Source organism: Coregonus clupeaformis, unplaced genomic scaffold, assembly GCF_020615455.1.
Source record: "Coregonus clupeaformis isolate EN_2021a unplaced genomic scaffold, ASM2061545v1 scaf1300, whole genome shotgun sequence".
NCBI lineage: Eukaryota > Metazoa > Chordata > Actinopteri > Salmoniformes > Salmonidae > Coregonus > Coregonus clupeaformis.
Genome location: NW_025534754.1, coordinates 82,708 through 102,037, shown reverse-complemented (window position 1 = coordinate 102,037; position 19,330 = coordinate 82,708). Strand labels below are relative to the sequence as shown.

Sequence of the window (19,330 nt, the reverse complement as noted above, 5' to 3'; positions counted from 1 at the left end):
TGATTTAACACTTTTTTGGTTACTACATGATTCCATATGTGTTATTTCACAGTTTTGATGTCTTCACTATTATTCTACAATGTAGAAAACAGTAAAAAAATAAAGAAAAACCCTTGAATGAGGTTGCCCATGAATCCCTATATGGTCATACAGGAGACACAGAGTACGTGCATGCAGTTGTGATGACGACTATACAAGATCTCACACTTTAAATCACATTGTACAACACTAGTAACAGACTTTATTGACGTGTCTGTCAGAGCGGGCGTAGGTGTGGTGTAGGAATCAGATGCAGGACACAGATGCTAGTCCAAAAATACTTTAGTAAAGTCCACAAAAAGAACGGCTACAAACAAAGCCAGGGGCACGAGAAAAATAACCCACACAGTGTATAAATGCAAAACACAGCAAACACGCACAACAAGGACTCCCTATCCAATACAACATAGAGCACTAACTGACTGGAAGCACCAGCTGACAAGGAACAACTACACACAACCACAAGACAGAACCAACGAGAACTTAAAGGACACATAATCAAGACAAAATGAGAAACAGGTGTACCAAAACAGACCAAACCAAACAAACACAGAAACAACGAACGGTGGCAGCTAGTACTCCGGAGATGACGACCGCCGAAGCCTGCCAGAACAAGGAGAAGGAGCAGCCTCGGCAGAAACCGTGACAGTGTCTCAATCTCAAGTTTCATAAACATTATTAAAATATATTGTCCTTTTTTATATGTCAGTAAAAATGGGATATGACTTCTGTTCTGACAGTTCTTCATCCAGTTACACCAGGCCACCTAGCGGACAAAATCAAACACTGAACTGTACTAGTGATGCCATGAAAACATACTTTCAGAAAGATTTAAAGATGTCATATACACTGAGATCGTGAAGGTGTTAACTACGTACCACATTCATACAGTAGGTTTATCTTGTGTATGTCCAGACGACTGGGTCCATCTCGCTGACCAATTGGAGTGTAGGGATCTGGTTTGGGGATGATGGTTGGTCCACCGTCCTCTGAGAAGGCATACCTGCATCAGAGATCGCAACCTTAGAAGAACACAGCCTTAGAACCGAAGATTAGAACACAACATTTTAACTGAACATTAGAATACAACCTTAGAACTGAACATTAGAACACAACCTTAGAACTGAACATTAGAACACAACCTTAGAACTGAACATTAGAACACAACCTTAGAACCGAATCATGGAACAGAAATAAGACTTCCCTGCTGGAGGGAGGAGGGCTGGTATCCAGGAGGAGGACTTGAGTCCTTCTTAGGCTCAGATACAGAGAAAATCGGCCGTCACTCCCCTCCGTTTTATTGGCAAATGTCCAGTCACTTGAGAACAAGATGGATAAGCGCCGTTCGAGAGTTTCCTACCAACGGGATGTGAAAAGCTGTAATATTATCTTCAGAAACTTGGCTGATATGGACATAAAACTCTAGGGTTTATCCATGCTTCGTCACGACCGGACAGCAGACTCAGGTAAAACCAAAGGGGGAGGGGTGTCCCTCTTTGTAAACAACAACTGGTGTGCTGCTTCAGGTGTGAAGGAAGTCTCCAGCATTTGCTCACCTGAACTAGAATACCTCATGGTAAGCTGCAGACCTTTTTTTATCTACCAAGAGAGTTTTCATCTGTAATCATCACTGCTGTCTACATCCCACCACAAAACAAGAATGGCACTAAGCAGGCACTCAACGAGCTGTACAGGGCCATAAACAAACAAGAAAACACACTCCCAGAGGCAGCGTTTCTAGTAGACAGAAACTTTAACGCAGGGAGAGTGAAATGTTTTTTACCCCACTTTTACCAAAACATCTCCTACACCACAAGAGGTGCTAACACTCTGGACCACTTTTACTCTACCCACAGAAATGCATACAAGACCCTCGCCCTCCCTTCGGCAAATCAGACCATGACTCCATCCTCCTGCTTCCTGTTTACAAGGAAAAACTCAAACAGGAAGTAATAGTGACACGCTCAGTACGGAAGTGGTCCGAAGAAGCAGATGCTAAGCTACAAGACTGCATCTCTAGCACAGACTGGAATATGTTCCGGGATTCATCCAATAACATTGAAGCGTTTACCACATCAGTCACAGGCTTCATCAATAAGTGCATCGACGACGTCGTCTCCACAGTGACCAGTACGTACTATAACCAAAAACCATGGATAACAGGCAGTAACCGCACCGGGCTAGAGCTACCGCTTTCAAGGAACGGGACACGGTCATGGACGCTTACAAGAAAGCCCACTATGACCTTCAACGAGCCATCAAACGTGGAAAAGGTCAATATAGGACTAAGAATCCTACTACACCAGCTCCGAGCTGCGCCAGATGTGGCAGGGTTTTGTGAATATACGGATTGCAAAGGGAAACCCAGCAGTGAGTTGCCCAGTGACGCAAACGTCCTAGACTAGGGGAATGCCTCCTATGCTTGCTTCAAGCAAACAACACTGAGCCAGGCATGAGAGCTCCTGCTGTCCCGGGATGGCTGTGATCACGCTCTCCGGGTGGCCGACGTGAGTAAGAATTTTAAACAGGTGAACACTAGCAAAGGGCGGAAACATCAGGGCACGTTCTCAGAGCATGCACAGACCAGCTGGCTTCACAGACATTTTCAACATCTCCTTGTCCCAGTCTGTAATCCCAACATGTTTCAAGCAGACCACCATTGTCCCTGTTCCTAAGAACTCAAAGGTAACCTCCCTAAATGACTATCGTCCCGTAGCACTCACATCTGTAACCATGAAATGCTTTGAAAGGCTGGTCATACGACATCAACGCCATCATCCCAGACACCCTGGACCCACAATAGATCCACAGACGACGCAATCTCTATTGCTCTCACACTGCCCTCACCCACCTAGATAAGAGGAATACCTATGTGAGAATGCTGTTCATGGACTACAGCTTAGTGTTAAACGTCATAGTGCCCTCCTAGGTCATCACCAAGCTCGGGACCCTGGGACTGAACACCTCCCCCTACAACTGGATCCTGGACTTTCTGACGGGCCGCCCCAGGTGGTGAGGGTAGGTAACATCACCTCCACCACGCTGACCCTGAACACGGGGCCCCACAGGGGTGTCCGCTGTACTCCCTGTGTGAGCGTTTTGGGTAGAGTCCAGTGAGTGTGCATGGAGTCAGTGTAACGGTAGACATGGCTCTTCGGTACCGTTTGCCGTGTGGTAGCAGAGAGAACAGTCTATGGCTTGGGTGGCTGGGGTCTTTGAAAAATGTCTGGCCGTTCCTCTGACACCGCCTGGTATAGAGGTCCTGGATGGCAGGGAGCTCAGCCCCAGTGATGTACTGGGCCGTACGCAGCACCCTCTGTAGTGCCTTTTTGAGGATCTGAGGGGCCATGCTAAATCGTTTTAACCTTCTGAGGGGGAAGATGCGCTGTCTTGCCTTCTTCATGACTGTGTTGGTGTGAGGCGACCATGTTAAGTCCTTGGTGATGTGGACAGCGAGGAACTTGAAGCTCTCGACCCGCTCCACTACAGCCCCGTCGATGTGGGTCGGGGAGTGCCCTCTGTTTCCTACCTACATTTACATACTACCTCCACTACCGCGTACCCCTCCTTGCACATTGACTCGGTACCGTTACTCCTTGTATATAGCCTCATTATTGATATTTGTGTTACAATGTTCATACTTTTTAACTCTGCATTGTTGGGAAAGGGATCGTAAGTAAGCATTTCACGGTAAAGTCTAAACCTGTTGTATTCGGCGCATGTGACCAAAAAAATGGATAGGATAATTTTTTTAAAACAATTTTAAAGAATGGAACCTCAGAACACAATCTTAGCTACTTCCTGTAGGCTGGCCCCATGAAGTGAGTGACCAATGAATAGTCTATCACCCCCTAAACCAACTCACCTGCCATAGTGCATGATGGAGCTGTAGTCATAGACAGTATTGAGGTTGTTGGTCTGGTACTTCTTAAAGTTATGCACCTGACCTGTTTATAGGGACATACATAATTTCAGTCTATATGTCATCCTACGTACAGTAATTACATGAATAGAGAGAGAGAGGATCCCCTGTAGCTCAGCTGGTAGAGCATGGCGCTGGCAATGCCAGGGTTGTGGGTTCGATTCCCACTGGGGACCAGTATGAAAAAGTATGAACAATATATGCACTCACTAGTGTAAGTGGCTCTGGATAAGAGCGTCTGCTAAATGACTAAAATGTAAATGTCCCAGGTGAAGTATTGATAGAACACTGACCCTGCATGATGTTTTCCCATATAATAGAAACATAGTGATCCCGATCAGAGCGGGACTGCTCGTGCACAAAGCCCAGAGCGTGCATGAGTTCATGGGAGGCGATGCCAGACCACATGCACCCAGGGGACTGCAGGGAGAGGGGCTGGGCTCCTTCAGTCCTACCCAGGAATGACCAGCAGCTAGTGGTACGAAAAGGCAGAGACACGTTCAGCAAAATATAATATTACTGGATTAGCCTGGTCCAAGTCTGTTTGTGCTGTCTTGCCACAGTTATCAAGACAGCACAAACAGATCTGGGACCAGGCTGTCACTGCATATCTTACATGAAGCAACTGGAACTAGAAGCAAGATGTTTCAGAATGTATCCTAAGAATATGTCCATTGAGTTCCGAACCAACGTATAAGATACAACACTGACCCAAACCTGGGCTGTATATCCAGGAAGTTGGCTTCATGGCTGCGAGGAACAAACTTCACACACGTTTCAGACAAGATGTCCAGCATTCCCATCTCTATGGTGATTCTATCCATGTCATCTGTCAATCAGAATTAAACTCCGACTGTTACTAATTGCCTACTAAGCACAAACTAATGATTGACATTAAAAGTGTGAAGTTAGTGTACATCAGTTCACAATTTGTCATAAAGAAGTCATTTTCAATGGGAGTCATAACCCGACTCTAACTTTACAACTTGGTGATAGTTACCTAATTCACCTACTACCAATGTACAGATACTTGGTGATATCTACCTAATTCACCTACTACCAATGTACAGATACTTGGTGATATCTACCTAATTCACCTACTACCAATGTACAGATACTTGGTGATAGCTAAGTAGGTATGGGGTGGCAGGTAGCTTAGTGGGTAAGAGCGTTGTGCCAGTAACTGAAAGGTCGCTGGTTCTAATCCCAGAGCCGACTAGGTGAAAAATCTGTCGATGTGCCCTTAAGCAAGGCACTTAACCCTAATTGCTCCTGTAAGTCGCTCTGGATAAGAGCGTCTGCTAAATGACTAAAATGTAAACTGTATAGCTACCTAATTCACCTACTACCAATGTACAGATACTTGTCATGGATAAATTAGACAAAACAGAGGAATGTAACAGAGACTTGCCATATTGTGGAGAAATAATGTAGGGGACATAGACAAATCCATCCACTGCCTTGGGCCAGAGGCAGGAGTTACCAGGGCAGGTTATGGCGCTGCGGCTCTGTGTGCTGTAGGAGCTGGCAATGTCTCCTTCCCTGAAGGACAGGCCTCGGGCTCTAGGGCTGCCCCGCCCTGGCAGAGAGACATGATCACCACGTTACTGCTGACCGGTACTGCACTAAAACCACGTTACTGCTGACCGGTACTGCACTAAAACCACGTTACTGCTGACAGGTACTGCACTAAAACCACGTTACTGCTGACAGGTTGTTAGATTAATTTGTATTTTAAGAATAATGACTAAAGGATTTCACCCCAAATACAGTATAAATGTGTGAACTGTATTAGAATTATAATGTATTGTCAACCTACTAACAGAGGGGGGCGGGACTAAACATTCCAGGGTGAAGGGGACTGAGAAAACGGGTTACAGGGGGCCTCCTAGAGGTGGGCGGAGCAGGGTGCCTTGGGGTGTCGAGGTATAAAACAGGAGGGTATGGGTTTTGGGCGCCAGAGCTCTCCATGAATAAACATACAGATAATCCTTGTTGGTTGTGGACCTTGAATCATTTATGATTAAAACCAGAGCCTTACAACCTCTGGTAATGATTCAAGCTTAGGTTGAATTAGAAATAGAAATTCTCGTAACACAGGTACGGTACTAAAACCCCTTACAGTCCCTCTCACAAACACCTGGAACGAGTCCCAATGGCACCCTATTCCCTATATAGTGCACTACTTTAGACCAGAGAATGGCACCCTATTCCCTATATAGTGCACTACTTTAGACCAGAGAATGGCACCCTATTCCCTATATAGTGCACTACTTTAGACCAGGGTCCAAAGAGATTAGCGTGCCATTTCAGACAGAGCCCAGGCCCTTCAAGCTGAATCCAGAGCTGGAGGAGGGTTTCATACATTATACATGTACAGTATATCTCCTTCCCTGTAAACTCCTACCCCAAATACAGTATATCTCCTTCCCTGTAAACTCCTACCCCAAATACAGTATATCTCCTTCCCTGTAAACTCCTACCCCAAATACAGTATATCTCCTTCCCTGTAAACTCCTACCCCAAATACAGTATATCTCCTTCCCTATAAACTCCTACCCCGAACTAAGCAACTAATACTATACTTACTCCCATTGGATCTCAGGATCCTGTCCATTGCATTCATTTCTTCTGGACCTCTAAGCACCTCTATTTTAAAAGGATAATAGATAAGTGTTAATAACTGTTAATACAAACAAAATCAAGTTAATGGAAACATTTCAAGAATTTACCTGAGTATTCTCTTCTCAACCTCCTTTTCATTTCTTGCATCACTGATGAATTCTGTGGTAATAAATGTTCCTTTTAGAAAGTATCACGTGAGAGAGGACCTCTACAGTAATATTCATTCTGAACTTAATTCAGCGCTTACCTGGATAGGTAGAGTGCAGGTTTGGGTCATCAACCCCAAGATGATTCCTAGAGAGATCATGACTTCCATGTCCCAGACCGATCTTTAATCCTGATACAGGTCCTAACACCACACCTATATAGACCTCTACCCCCTCACCTCCTGAGGTCTGCACTGATTGGTTACATGTTCTGATGTTACAGGATGAATCATATCCCAGAACTTTGATCCCTTGTCTGCCCCTCGTGTCGTCCTATGACATTAACACAAATCCATTGATGGCACTTAACAACGTCCTCCAGCTATACCCCGTACTTTTACACAGGACATTCAGCACTTTCAGAGACGAGCCATTTAAAGGTGTTGTCCCAGAACTGATATATTAAAAACAGGTAAACAGTCATTTCTCAGACTTTGTGTGACACAACAACATGTGATGTGATATACAGAAGAACAGCTGCTACCAAGTTGTCAATCAATCTTTATTTAAATGCTCCATTTATCTGACACCAGAGATTGTATTCAGTGGGATGTTTCACTGTTTGATTAATAATCCTCCAGGGTTTCTGTCAAAAGTGAGAGAGAGGAATCAGAAAGGTCATGAGGACACATCTAGTGATCATACCTTTGTTCTATATTGACAACCTTTGAAAACGAATACAAAATAATAACTCATTTTAAAAAATAACTTTGCCTCAAATGTGAAGGAAATATTGTTTGCTACCAACCACAGTTGTAGAGTTTGTTAATCTTCATCTTGTCCAGTTCACTGAGACCGGTCCTCTGCCCCAGAATGTTCCGGTTGTTCCTCTTAGGGATAATGGTCGGATCTCCATCTTCTGAATAGGCATACCTGTATTTACACAGAAACGTCATTGTAAGACTACCTTCACATATAACTCCATCTGATAATAGTGAGTTAATGAAATAACTTCCTTGCTACATACATTCCAAAGTGCATGATGGAGCCGAAGTCATAGGGAGTGTCCAGATTGTTGGTTTTGAACTTCTCAAAGTTCCGTACGCGATCTGTTGCCGGAGAACACATTTCAGTTGATTGAATATACCAAATGAACATTAAAAACGACCCCAACCATAGTGTCAACAGCCTCACGTCTGTCTCACCCTTCCAGATGTTCTCCCACAGGACAGTGACATAGTTGTCCCGGTCGGCGCGGGAATGTTCGTGCACAAAGCCCAGGGCATGCATGAGTTCGTGGGAGGCCACCCCAGACCACATACAGTCAGGAGACTGTAGAGATACCGTCTGTCTGCCACCACGCTGCCCTAGGTACGACCAACACCTAAACAACAACAACAACAACAACAACAACAACAACAGTACACACAGTCCTTATCTAAAAGGGGAGACAAGGGGCGTCTGTAATGCCACACTATGTCTCACAGAAATCTATGACCAGAAGTAGTGCACTACATAGGGAATAAGGACCATCGATTCATAGATTCAGACAAACTCATCATCACATTACAAAGTGGTTCTTCTCTCACCCTGACTTAGGCTGGATATCCAGGAAGTCCCGCTGATGCGTCCATGGAACAAAACGCACACAGGTTCCTCTCTCCACCTTCTCCATACCAGACTTGATTATCCTCTCATCCAAATCACCTGTGGAGGGAAAGGGAGAAACACATTCAAGAAGAAGAAGAAGACTGAGGAGGAGAAGAAGTTCAATCAGTCAACAAAACATCCCTATTGTGTGAATATTCACCTCCAGCCCACATAGTATATATTTATACACACACACAACATATTAGTGTAAAGGTACAGGACCAACTATATTTCCTCTCTCTCTCTCTCTCTCTCTCTCTCTCTCTCTCTCTCTCTCTCTCTCTCTCTCTCTCTCTCTCTCTCTCTCTCTCTCTCTCTCTCTCTCTCCTCTCTCTCTCTCTCTCTCTCTCTCTCTCTCTCTCTCTTCTCTCTCTCTCTCTCTCTCTCTCTCTCTCTCTCTCTCTCTCTCTCTCTCTCTCTCTCGCTCTCTCTCTCGCTCTCTCTCTCTCTCTGAACACCTACTCATTCAAGGGTTTTCTTTTATTTTTACTATTTTCTACATTGTAGAATAATAGTGAAGACATCAAAACTATGAAATAACACATATGGAATCAATGTAGTAACCCAAAAAGTGTTAAACAAATCAAAACATATTTTATATTTGAGATTCTTCAAATAGCCACCCTTTGCCTTGATGACAGCTTTGCACACTCTTGGCATTATCTCAACCAGCTTCATGAGGTAGTCACCTGGAATGCATTTCAATTAACAGGTGTGCCTTCTTAAAAGTTAATTTATGGAATGTATTTACTTCTTAATAAGTTTGAGCCAATCAGTTGTGTTGTGACAAGGTAGGGGGGGTATACAGAAGATAGCCCTATTTGGTAAAAGCGCTATGATGAAACTGGCTCTCATGAGGACCGCCACAGGAATGGAAGACCCAGAGTTACCTCTGCTGCAGAGGATAAGTTCATTGGTTACCAGCCTCAGAAATTGCAGCCCAAATAAATGCTTCACAGAGTTCAAATAACAGACACATCTCAACATCAACTGTTCAGAGGGGACTGTGTGAATCAGGCCTTCATGGTCGAATTGCTGCAAAGAAACCACTACTAAAGGACACCAATAAGAAGAAGAGACTTGCTTGGGCCAAGAAACACGAGCAATGGACATTAGACCAGTGGAAATGTGTCCTTTGTTCTGGAGTCCAAAGGAGGAGGTGTTATGGTGTGGGGGTGCTTTGCTGGTGACACTGTCCGTGATTTATTTAGAATTCAAGGCACACTTTACCAGCATGGCTACCACAGAATTCTGCAGCGAAACACCATCCCATCTGGTTTGGGCTTAGTGGGAATATCATTTGTTTTTCAACAGGACAATGACCAAACACACCTCCAGGCTGTGTAAGGGCTATTTTACCAAGAAGCAGAGTGATGGAGTGCTGCATCAGATGACCTGGCCTCCACAATCCCCTGACCTCAATCCAATTGAGATGGTTTGGGATGAGTCGGACGGCAGAGTGAAGGAAAAGCAGCCAACAAGTGCTCACCATATGTGGGAACTCCTTCAAGACTATTGGAAAAGCATTCCAGGTGAAGCTGGTTGACCCCCCTTGGCATTTTTCTTATTTTGTTGCCTTACAACCTGTAATTAAAATGGATTTTGTATCATTTGATTTACCCAACATGCCTACCACTTTGAAGATGCAAAATATGTTTTATTGTGAAACAAACAAGACAAAAAAACATAACACGTGCATAACTATTCACCCCCCCCCCCCCCCCCCCAAAGTCAATACTTTGTAGAGCCACCTTTGGCAGCAATTGGGGTATGTCTCTATAAGCTTGGCACATCTAGCCACTGGGATTTTTGCCCATTCTTCAAGGCAAAACTGCTCCAGCTCCTTCAAGTTGGATGGGTTCCGCTGGTGTACAGCAATCTTTAAGTCATACCACAGATTCTCAATTGGATTGAGGTCTGGGCTTTGACTAGGCCATTCCAAGACATTTAAATGTTTCCCTAAACCACTCGAGTGTTGCTTTAGCAGTATGCTTAGGGTCATTGTCCTGCTGGAAGGTGAACCTCCGTCCCAGTCTCAAATCTCTGGAAGACTGAAACAGGTTTCCCTCAAGAATTTCCCTGTATTTTAGCACCATCCATCATTCCTTCAATTCTGACCAGTTTCCCAGTCCCTGCCGATAAAAAACATCCCTACAGCATGATGCTGCCACCACCATGCTTCACTGTGGGGATGATGTTCTCGGGGTGATGAGAGGTGTTGGGTTTGCGCCAGACATAGCGTTTTCCTTGATGGCCAAAAAGCTCAATTTTAGTGTCATCTGACCAGAGTACCTTCTTCCATATGTTTGGGGAGTCTCCCACATGGCTTTTGGCGAACACCAAACGTGTTTGCCGATTTCTTTCGTTAAAGCAATGGATTTTTTCTGGCCACTCTTCCGTAAAGCCCAGCTCTGTGGAGTGTACAGCTTAAAGTGGTCCTATGGACAGATACTCCAATCTCCACTGTGGAGCTTTGCAGCTCCTTCAGGGTTATCTTTGGTCTCTTTGTTGCCTCTCTGATTAATGCCCTCCTTGCCTGGTCCGTGGGTTTTGGTGGGCGGCCCTCTCTTGGCAGGTTTATTGTGGTGCCATATTTTTCAATTTTTTAATAATGGATTTAATGGGCTCTGTGGGATGTTCAAAGTTTCTGATATTTTTGTATAACCCAACCCTGATCTGTACTTCTCCACAACTTTGTCCCTGACCTGTTTGGAGAGCTCCTTGGTCTTCATGGTGCCGCTTGCTTGGTGGTGCCCCTTGCTTAGTGGTGTTGCAGACTCTGGGGCCTTTCAGAACAGGTGTATGTACACTATCGTTCAAAAGTTTGGGTTACTTAGAAATGTCCTTGTTTTCGAAAGAAAAGCAATTTTTTTGTCAATTAAAATAACATCAAATTGATCAGAAATAGTGTAGACATTGTTCATGTTGTAAATGGCTATTGTAGCTGAAAAACGGCTGATTTGTAATGGAATAGCTACATAGGCGTACAGAGGCCCATTATCAGCAACCATCAGTCCTGTGTTCCAATGGGACGTTGTGTTTGCTAATCCAAGTTTATCATTTTAAAAGGCTAATTGATCATTAGAAAACCCCTTTGCAATTATGTTAGCACAGCTGAAAACTCTTGTGCTGATTAAAGAAGCAATAAAACTGGCCTTCTTGAGACTAGTTGAGTATCTGGAGCATCAGCAATTGTGGGTTCAATTACAGGCTCAAAATGGCCAGAAACAAATAACTTTCTTCTGAAACTTGTCAGTCTATTCTTGTTCTGAGAAATGAAGGCTATTCCATGCAAGAAACTGCCAAGAAACTGAAGATCTCGTACAACGCTGTGTACTACTCCCTTCACAGAACAGCACAAACCAGAATAGAAAGAGGAGTGGGAGGCCCCGGTGCACAACTGAGCAAGAGGACAAATACATTAGAGTGTCTAGTTTGAGAAACAGACGCCTCACAGATCCTCAACTGGCAGATTCATTAAATAGTACCCGCAAAACACCAGTCTCAACGTCAACAGTGAAGAGGCGACTCCGGGATGCTGACCTTCTAGGCAGAGTTGCAAAGAAAAAGACATATCTCAGACTGGCTAATAAAAATAAAAGATTAAGATGGGCAAAAGAACACAGACACTGGACAGAGGAAGATTGGGGAAAAGTGTTATGGACAGACAAATCGAAGTTTGAGGTGTTTGGATCACAAAGAACATTTGTGAGACGTAGACCAAATGAAAAGATGCTGGAGGATTGCTTGATGCCACCTGTCCAAGCATGGTGGATGCAATGTGATGGTCTGGGGGTGCTTTGGTGGTGGTAAAGTGGGAGAATTTGTACAGGGTAAAAGGGATCTTGAAGAAGGAAGGCTATCACTCCATTTTGCAACGCCATGCCATACCCTGTGGACGGCGCTTGATTGGAGCCAATTTCCTCCTACAACAGGACAATGAAACAAAGCACAGCTCCAAACTAAGCAATAGCTATTTAGGGAAGAAGCAGTCAGCTGGTATTCTGTCTATAATGGAGTGGCCAGCACAGTCACCGGATCTCAACCCTATTGAGCTGTTGTGGGAGCAGCTTGACCGTATGGTACGTAAGAAGTGCCCATCAAGCCAATCCAACTTGTGGGAGGTGCTTCAGGAAGCATGTGGTGAAATCTCTTCAGATTACCTCAACAAATTCACAACTAGAATGCCAAAGGTCTGCAAGGCTGTAATTGCTGCAAATTGAAGATTTTTTGATGAAAGCAAAGTTTGAAGGACACAATTATTAGTTCAATTAAAAATCATTATTTCTAACCTTGTCAATGACTACATTTCCTATTCATTTTGCTACATTTCCTATTCAAACTCAAGGAAATGTCTAAGTGACCCCAAACTTTTGAACGGTAGTGTGTGTGTGTGTATGTATGTGTATATATATATATATATATTAGTAGAAAGGTACAGGACCAACAGCCCATATCTGAAACACTGCGGGTAACTTACTGTAGTCCAAGGACAGCCTGTATGCGATGTAGACGTGTCCGTCCACTGACTTGGACCACAGACAGCTGCGTGCGAAACAGGCCTTAGAGCGCCTCCCGGTGGTCACAGCGATATCTCCTTCCCTGGAAACTAGTGCCGTCTGGAACCTGGGCAGCTATGGAAGGCAGAGACAACACAACATGGGGACTCAGCCCATAAAACACCATACAGAGTGGCCAACATAGGTCAGCCCTGTCTACAAGTATCAAATCAAATGTATTTATAAAGCCCTGTCTACATCTACTAAGTATCAAATCCAATCCCATGTATTTATAAAGCCCTGTCTACATGTACTAAGTATCAAATCAAGTCACATGTATTTTATTAAGCCCCTTTCTACATCAGCAGTTGTCACAAAGTGCTTATACAGAAACCCAGCCTAAAACCCCAAACAGCAGCAATGCAGATGTAGAAGCACCGTGGCTAGGAAAACCTCCCTAGAAAGGGAAAGGGATGGTCAATCTGACAGAGCTCAGAGTTCCTCTGTGGAGATGGGAGAACCTTCCAGAAGGACAACCATCTCTGCAGCACAACACCAATCAGGCCTTTATGGTAGAGTGGCCAGACATGGTAGACCCGGCTATCCTCACCATTAGGCGATAGTTCTCCTGTATATTAAGACTACAGCGGCTACAATGAGAAGGCATAATGTTACTTAGCTTTTTTGGGCCGGAGGAGGTCCTGCAAATCTATGTCCAGATAAAGTGTCCGCGGTGAAAAAGTTGAATTAAAAAAGTTTAGAGGCCAAAACTAAGACGTTGCTAAACTTCTTCTTTGAGTTTTTATTGGCGGACCGTAACCAGAGAACAGAGGCATACACCGCCACCTACTGCCGATCACGACCTATCTATACCACTATATTCTCTATCTATACCACTATATTCTCTATCTATACCACTATATTCTCTATCTATACCACTATATTCTCTATCTATACCACTATATTCTCTATCTATACCACTATATTCTCTTAATAACTGACCCTGAATTTCGAACAAAATCTAAACTGTACTCTTTCAGTCGGATTTAAATGTCTATTCAGATCCCTACACAGGCTCAGGAACCTGGGAGTGGGGAACCTTTTCATTCAGTACTCCCTGTAACATTTTGGCTGTAAAGTCCTGGAGATCCAGAAATCTATTTGTCGCCTTCACAATGAATATGTGATGATGATGTCTAGCTTCTTAGATTTTTTTTATTAGTTTGACTAATTTAACACGCAATTTATCACTTGTACTATAAACGCAACAAAGTCTATTTTCTTCACTGTTAGTTTGTTGGGATCCTTCTCCTGCATGGCAGACTGTGGGACATCCACTACCATCTCCTCTCTACTCACTCATTCACCTATTTTCACTGCCTCCACATAGGAGACCTGCTGATAGCCCTGATTCTAGCTACTGCAACCTCCTTCATCCTTGCACTCCGGGAACTCAGGAACGTGATTCCCATCACAATTACAGCAACATGCTTCATCTGACTACGACCTTCTGTACATACTGGTCTCACCTCATATCTCTGCGGTCAAACGACCACCCCTCATCACTGTCAAACGCTCCCTAAAACACTTCAGCGAGCAGGCCTTTCTAATTGACCTGGCCGGGTATCCTGGATGGATATTGACCTCATTCCGTCAGTAGAGGATGCCTGGATGTTCTTCAAAAGTGCTTTCCTCTCATCTTAAATAAGCATGCCCCATTCAAAAATTCAGAACTAAGAACAGATATAGCCCCTGGTTCACCCCAGACTTGACTGCCCTTGACCAGCACAAAAACATCCTGTGGTGTACTGCATTAGCATCGAACAGCCCTCGCGATATGAAACTTTTCAGGGAAGTCAGGAACAAATATACACAATCAGTTAGGAAAGCAAAGGCTAGCTTTTTTAAAAACAGAAATTTGCATCCTGTAGCACTAACTCCAAAAAGGTTTTGGGACACTGTAAAGTCCATGGAGAATAAGAGCACCTCCTCCCAGCTGCCCACTGCACTGAGGCTAGGAAACACTGTCACCACCGATAAATCTACGATAATCAAGAATTTCAATAAGCATTTTGCTACGGCTGGCCATGCTTTCCACCTGGCTACCCCTACCCCGGCCACCAGCTCTGCACCCTCCGCTGCAACTTGCCCATGCCCCACCCGCTTCTCCTTCACACAAATTCAGATAGCTGATGTTCTGAAAGAGCTGCAAAATCTGGACCCCTAAAAATCAGCTGGGCTAGACAATCTGGACCCTTTCTTTCTAAAATTAGCAGCCGAAATTGTCGCAACCCCTATTACTAGCCTGTTCAACCTTTCTTTCGTATCATCTGAGATCCCCAGAGATTGGAAAGCTGCCGCGGTCATCCCCCTCTTCAAAGGGGGTGACACTCTAGATCCAAACTGTTACAGACCTATATCCATCCTGCCCTGCCTTTCGAAAGTATTTGAAAGCCAAGTTAACAAACAGATCACCGACCATTTTGAATCCCATTGTACCTTCTCCGATATGCAATCCGGTTTCCGAGCTGGTCATGGGTGCACCTCAGCCACGCTCAAGGTCCTAAACGATATTATAACCGCGATCGATAATAGACAGTACTGTGCAGCCGTCTTCATCGACCTGGCCAAGGCTTTCGACTCTGTCAATCATCGCATTCTTATTGGCAGACTAAATAGCCTTGGTTTCTCAAATGACTGCCTCGCCTGGTTCACCAACTACTTCTCAAATAGAGTTCAATGTGTCAAATCGGAGGGCCTGTTGTCTGGACCTCTGGCAGTCTCTATGGGGGTGCCACATGGTTCAATTCTCGGGCCGACTCTAATCTCTGTGTATATCAATGATGTCGCTCTTGCTGCTGGTGACTCTCAGATCCACCTCTACGCAGACAACACCATTTTGTATACATCTGGCCCTTCATTGGACACTGTGTTAACAAACCTCCAAACGAGCTTCAACGCCATACAACACTTCTTCCGTAGCCTCCAACTGCTCTTAAACACTAGTAAAACTAAATGCATGCTCTTCAATCGAACGCTGCTTGCACCCGCCCGCCCGACTAGAATCACTACTCTCGGCGGGTCTGACTTAGAATATGTGGACAACTACAAATACCTAGGTGTCTGGTTAGACTGTAAACTCTCCTTCCAGACTCACATTAAGCATCTCCAATCCAAAGTTAAATCTAGAATCGGCTTCCCTATTGCAACAAAGCCTCCTTCACTCATGCTGCCAAACATGCCCTCGTAAACTGACTATCCTACCGATCCTTGACTTCGGCGATGTCATTTACAAAATAGCTTCCAACACTCTACTCAGCAAATTGGATGTAGTCTATCACAGTGCCATCCGGTTTGTCACCAAAGACCCATATACTACCCACCATTGTGACCTGTACGCTCTCGTTGGCTGGCCCTCACTACATATTTGTCCCCAAACCCACTGGCTCCAGGTCGTCTATAAATCTCTGCTAGGCAAATCCCTGCCTTATCTTAGCTCATTGGTCACCATAGCAACACCCACCCGTAGTCTGCGTTCCAGCAGGTATATCTCACTGGTCATCTCCAAAGCCAACACCTCCTTTGGCCGCCATTCCTTCCAGTTCTCTGCTGCAAATGACTGGAACGAACTGCAAAAATCTCTGAAGCTGGAGACTCTTATCTCCCTCACTAACTTTAAGCATCAGTTGTCAGAGCACCTTACCGATCACTGCACCTGTACACAGCCCATCTGAAATTAGCCCACCCAACTACCTCATCCCCATATTGTTATTTATTTTGCTAATTTGCACCCCAGTATCTCGATTCGCACATCATCTTCTGCACATCTATCATTCCAGTGTTAATACTAAATTGTAATTATTTTGCACTATGGCCTATTTATTGCCTTACCTCCATAACTTGCTACATTTGCACACACTGTATATATATTTTCTGTTGTATTTTTGACTTTATGTTTTGTTTTACCCCATATGTAACTCTGTGTTGTTGTTTTTATAACACTGCTTTGCTTTATCTTGGCCAGGTCGCAGTTGTAAATGAGAACTTGTTCTCAACTGGCTTACCTGGTTAAATAAAGATGAAATAAAAATAAAAAACGAAGTTTTAACTAAGTTGGGAGAACAATTTCATCAAACGACAGTAAAACTGACAGGCTTTGCTCCTTCTTTCCGTGTATCATGTGATTGAAGCGACGTCCGTCTACCCCTCCTGGAATGTTAACCCTAAACCACACAGCCTCTATGTCCAACGAGACACCAGAGATGACACCTTTAACCGGTGCCCTACTCTGAAAACATCATACGTCGCCATCTTGTTGAGCCACAGAGCTTTCTCCTTTTACGCTTTTGACACACACAAAATCAACATCATACAGCTCCTGGTCTCTGACCGGTTCCACTTTTCCCAGTTCGTCCTTCACCATCTTCCAGACCCCAAAAAAACATCCTTGCTTGTGAATCACACTCCAAACCAACACTCCTGTCACCCACGTTGAGAGACGGGTCGGACCAAGGTGCAGCGTGAAAAGCGTACATGCTTATTATATAGAATAAACATACAAAACAACGTGACGTGAAAGTGCTATACAAATAATATAATGCCATTTAGCAGACGCTTTTATCCAAAGCGACTTACAGTCATGCGTGCACACATTTTTGTGTATGGGTGGTCCCGGGGATCGAACCCACTACCTTGGCGTTACAAGCGCCGTGCTCTACCAGCTGAGCTACAGAGGACCAGCTGAACAGGAACAAGATCCCACAAACAAGGACTGCATCCAGGCTGCCTAAGTATGATCCCCAATCAGAGACAACGAGCGACAGCTGCCTCTGATTGGGAATCATACCCGGCCAAACATAGAAATACAACAACCTAGAACTAAACATGCACACCCTGACCAAACTAACTAGAGTTCTAGAGGTCAGGGCGTGACAACTCCAAACCAACACTCCAAACCGACACTCCAAACCACACTCCAACCAACACTCCAAACCAACACTACAAACCAACACTCCAAACCAACACTCCAAACCAACACTCCAAACCAACACTCCAACCCAACACTCCAAACCACACTCCAAACCAACACTCCAAACCAACACTCCAACCAACACTCCAAACCAACACTCCAACCAACACTCCAACCCAACACTCCAAACCAACCTCCAACCCAACACTCCAACCCAACTCCATTTCCACCTTTAGCCATTTTTACTCCCTCTTCTTCACCATACCTCACCAACTGTAGTCACGGCAACAAAATCGCACAAAGCTTCGCTTCCCGCCATTGGTCCTCCAAAGTCGGAGCTCTAGAAAGATGGCAGAGTTTCTGACTTCCTCCTCACTTCTGCTAAACTTGTTAAATACAGAGTTTTAAGTTATTTAGTTATTAAGAGTAAAAAGCTAAAAGGTTTGGCAGGTAACCAAGTAGCAACAAACACTACAGTAGTAGGGAGACAATGCGGAAGTGCGATGCGTCACCAGTCACGTGATTAGTCCTCTGAGAACTGCTCTGACTAGTGGAAGGCTGTAGACTTTTAGCAAAAGATGAAGGGTTTTCTTACCTTGGAACTCATTGGCCTCCATGATTTGATCCATTGCTGTCATCTCACTGTGTACAATGTGATCATCTAAAACATAAAAGATGTTAATCGTGGTATTCTCGTATTATGAAATGTTGAGTAATATGTGTGTTGTTTACCTGAATAACTCCTGGGGACTCTTTTGGAGCTCGTTGAGGAACTCTACCAAATAGAGCGAAATATCATTTTCATTGTAAAAACTCAACATGAAACAGTTTGGGTTACAACAGGTTGTAGTTGCAGTAGTGTTTACCTGAGCAGGTATGGCCCAGGCACAGGTAGTAGAGCTGGAAACCACCATGGACAGCAGGGTCGTCACAGTCAGGTCCATCATGGGAATCAGGAAATGTTGAGTACTGCTGGCATCAGCCTTATATACAGCAGCTTCTAGGGATAACTTTAGAAAGCATTACAACCTAATTGTAGAGCCTTCAACCTGTTGTTTAACATAATAACCGGTATTCCAGTTTAGGGCTTGGTGGGACACGCCTCGTAAACAGCAACATCATTCAGCACCGTAGAGTCATGTCTGTCTGCATAATGATAATGACTCCAGCTTTGGAGTGGTATGATTAAGCAACAAGGCCAGAGGGGGTGTGGTATATGACCAATATACCACGGCTAAGGGCTGTTCATACGCCTGACGCAACACGGAGTGGATAAGCCTTATCACTATTATAAACCGGTTACCAACGGAATAATCCTAGGTGGCTCATTTCAGTTAGTTATTGTGTCTTGTTTCAGTTAGTTAATGTGTCTTATTTCAGTTAGTTAATGTGGCTCATTTCAGTTAGTTAATGTGTCTCGTTTCAGTTAGTTAATGTGTCTTGTTTCAGTTAGTTAATGTGTCTTGTTTCAGTTAGTTAA

At 44.2% G+C, this 19,330-nt stretch overlaps 1 protein-coding gene, 1 non-coding gene and 1 pseudogene across 2 annotated transcripts; 1 reads left to right on the top strand and 2 right to left on the bottom strand.

Annotated features, from left to right (window-relative positions):
• Positions 1 to 721: 721 nt before the first annotated feature.
• Positions 722 to 6,587, bottom strand: LOC121561916 (high choriolytic enzyme 2-like). The gene is made up of 7 exons (XM_041874340.1): positions 6,551 to 6,587; positions 5,373 to 5,540; positions 4,673 to 4,790; positions 4,255 to 4,433; positions 3,905 to 3,986; positions 918 to 1,042; positions 722 to 805 (listed from the first exon to the last, which is right to left on the bottom strand). The coding sequence occupies exons 1-7, from the start codon at positions 6,585 to 6,587 to the stop codon at positions 792 to 794; spliced, it is 723 nt and encodes a 240-aa protein (XP_041730274.1). The 3' UTR covers positions 722 to 791.
• On the top strand, positions 4,065 to 4,145 carry trnaa-ggc. Its single transcript has one exon. It is a non-coding gene; the product is annotated as a tRNA-Ala (tRNA).
• Positions 6,588 to 7,296: 709 nt separating the features above from the next.
• Positions 7,297 to 18,848, bottom strand: LOC121561914 (annotated as a pseudogene).
• Positions 18,849 to 19,330: the final 482 nt, after the last annotated feature.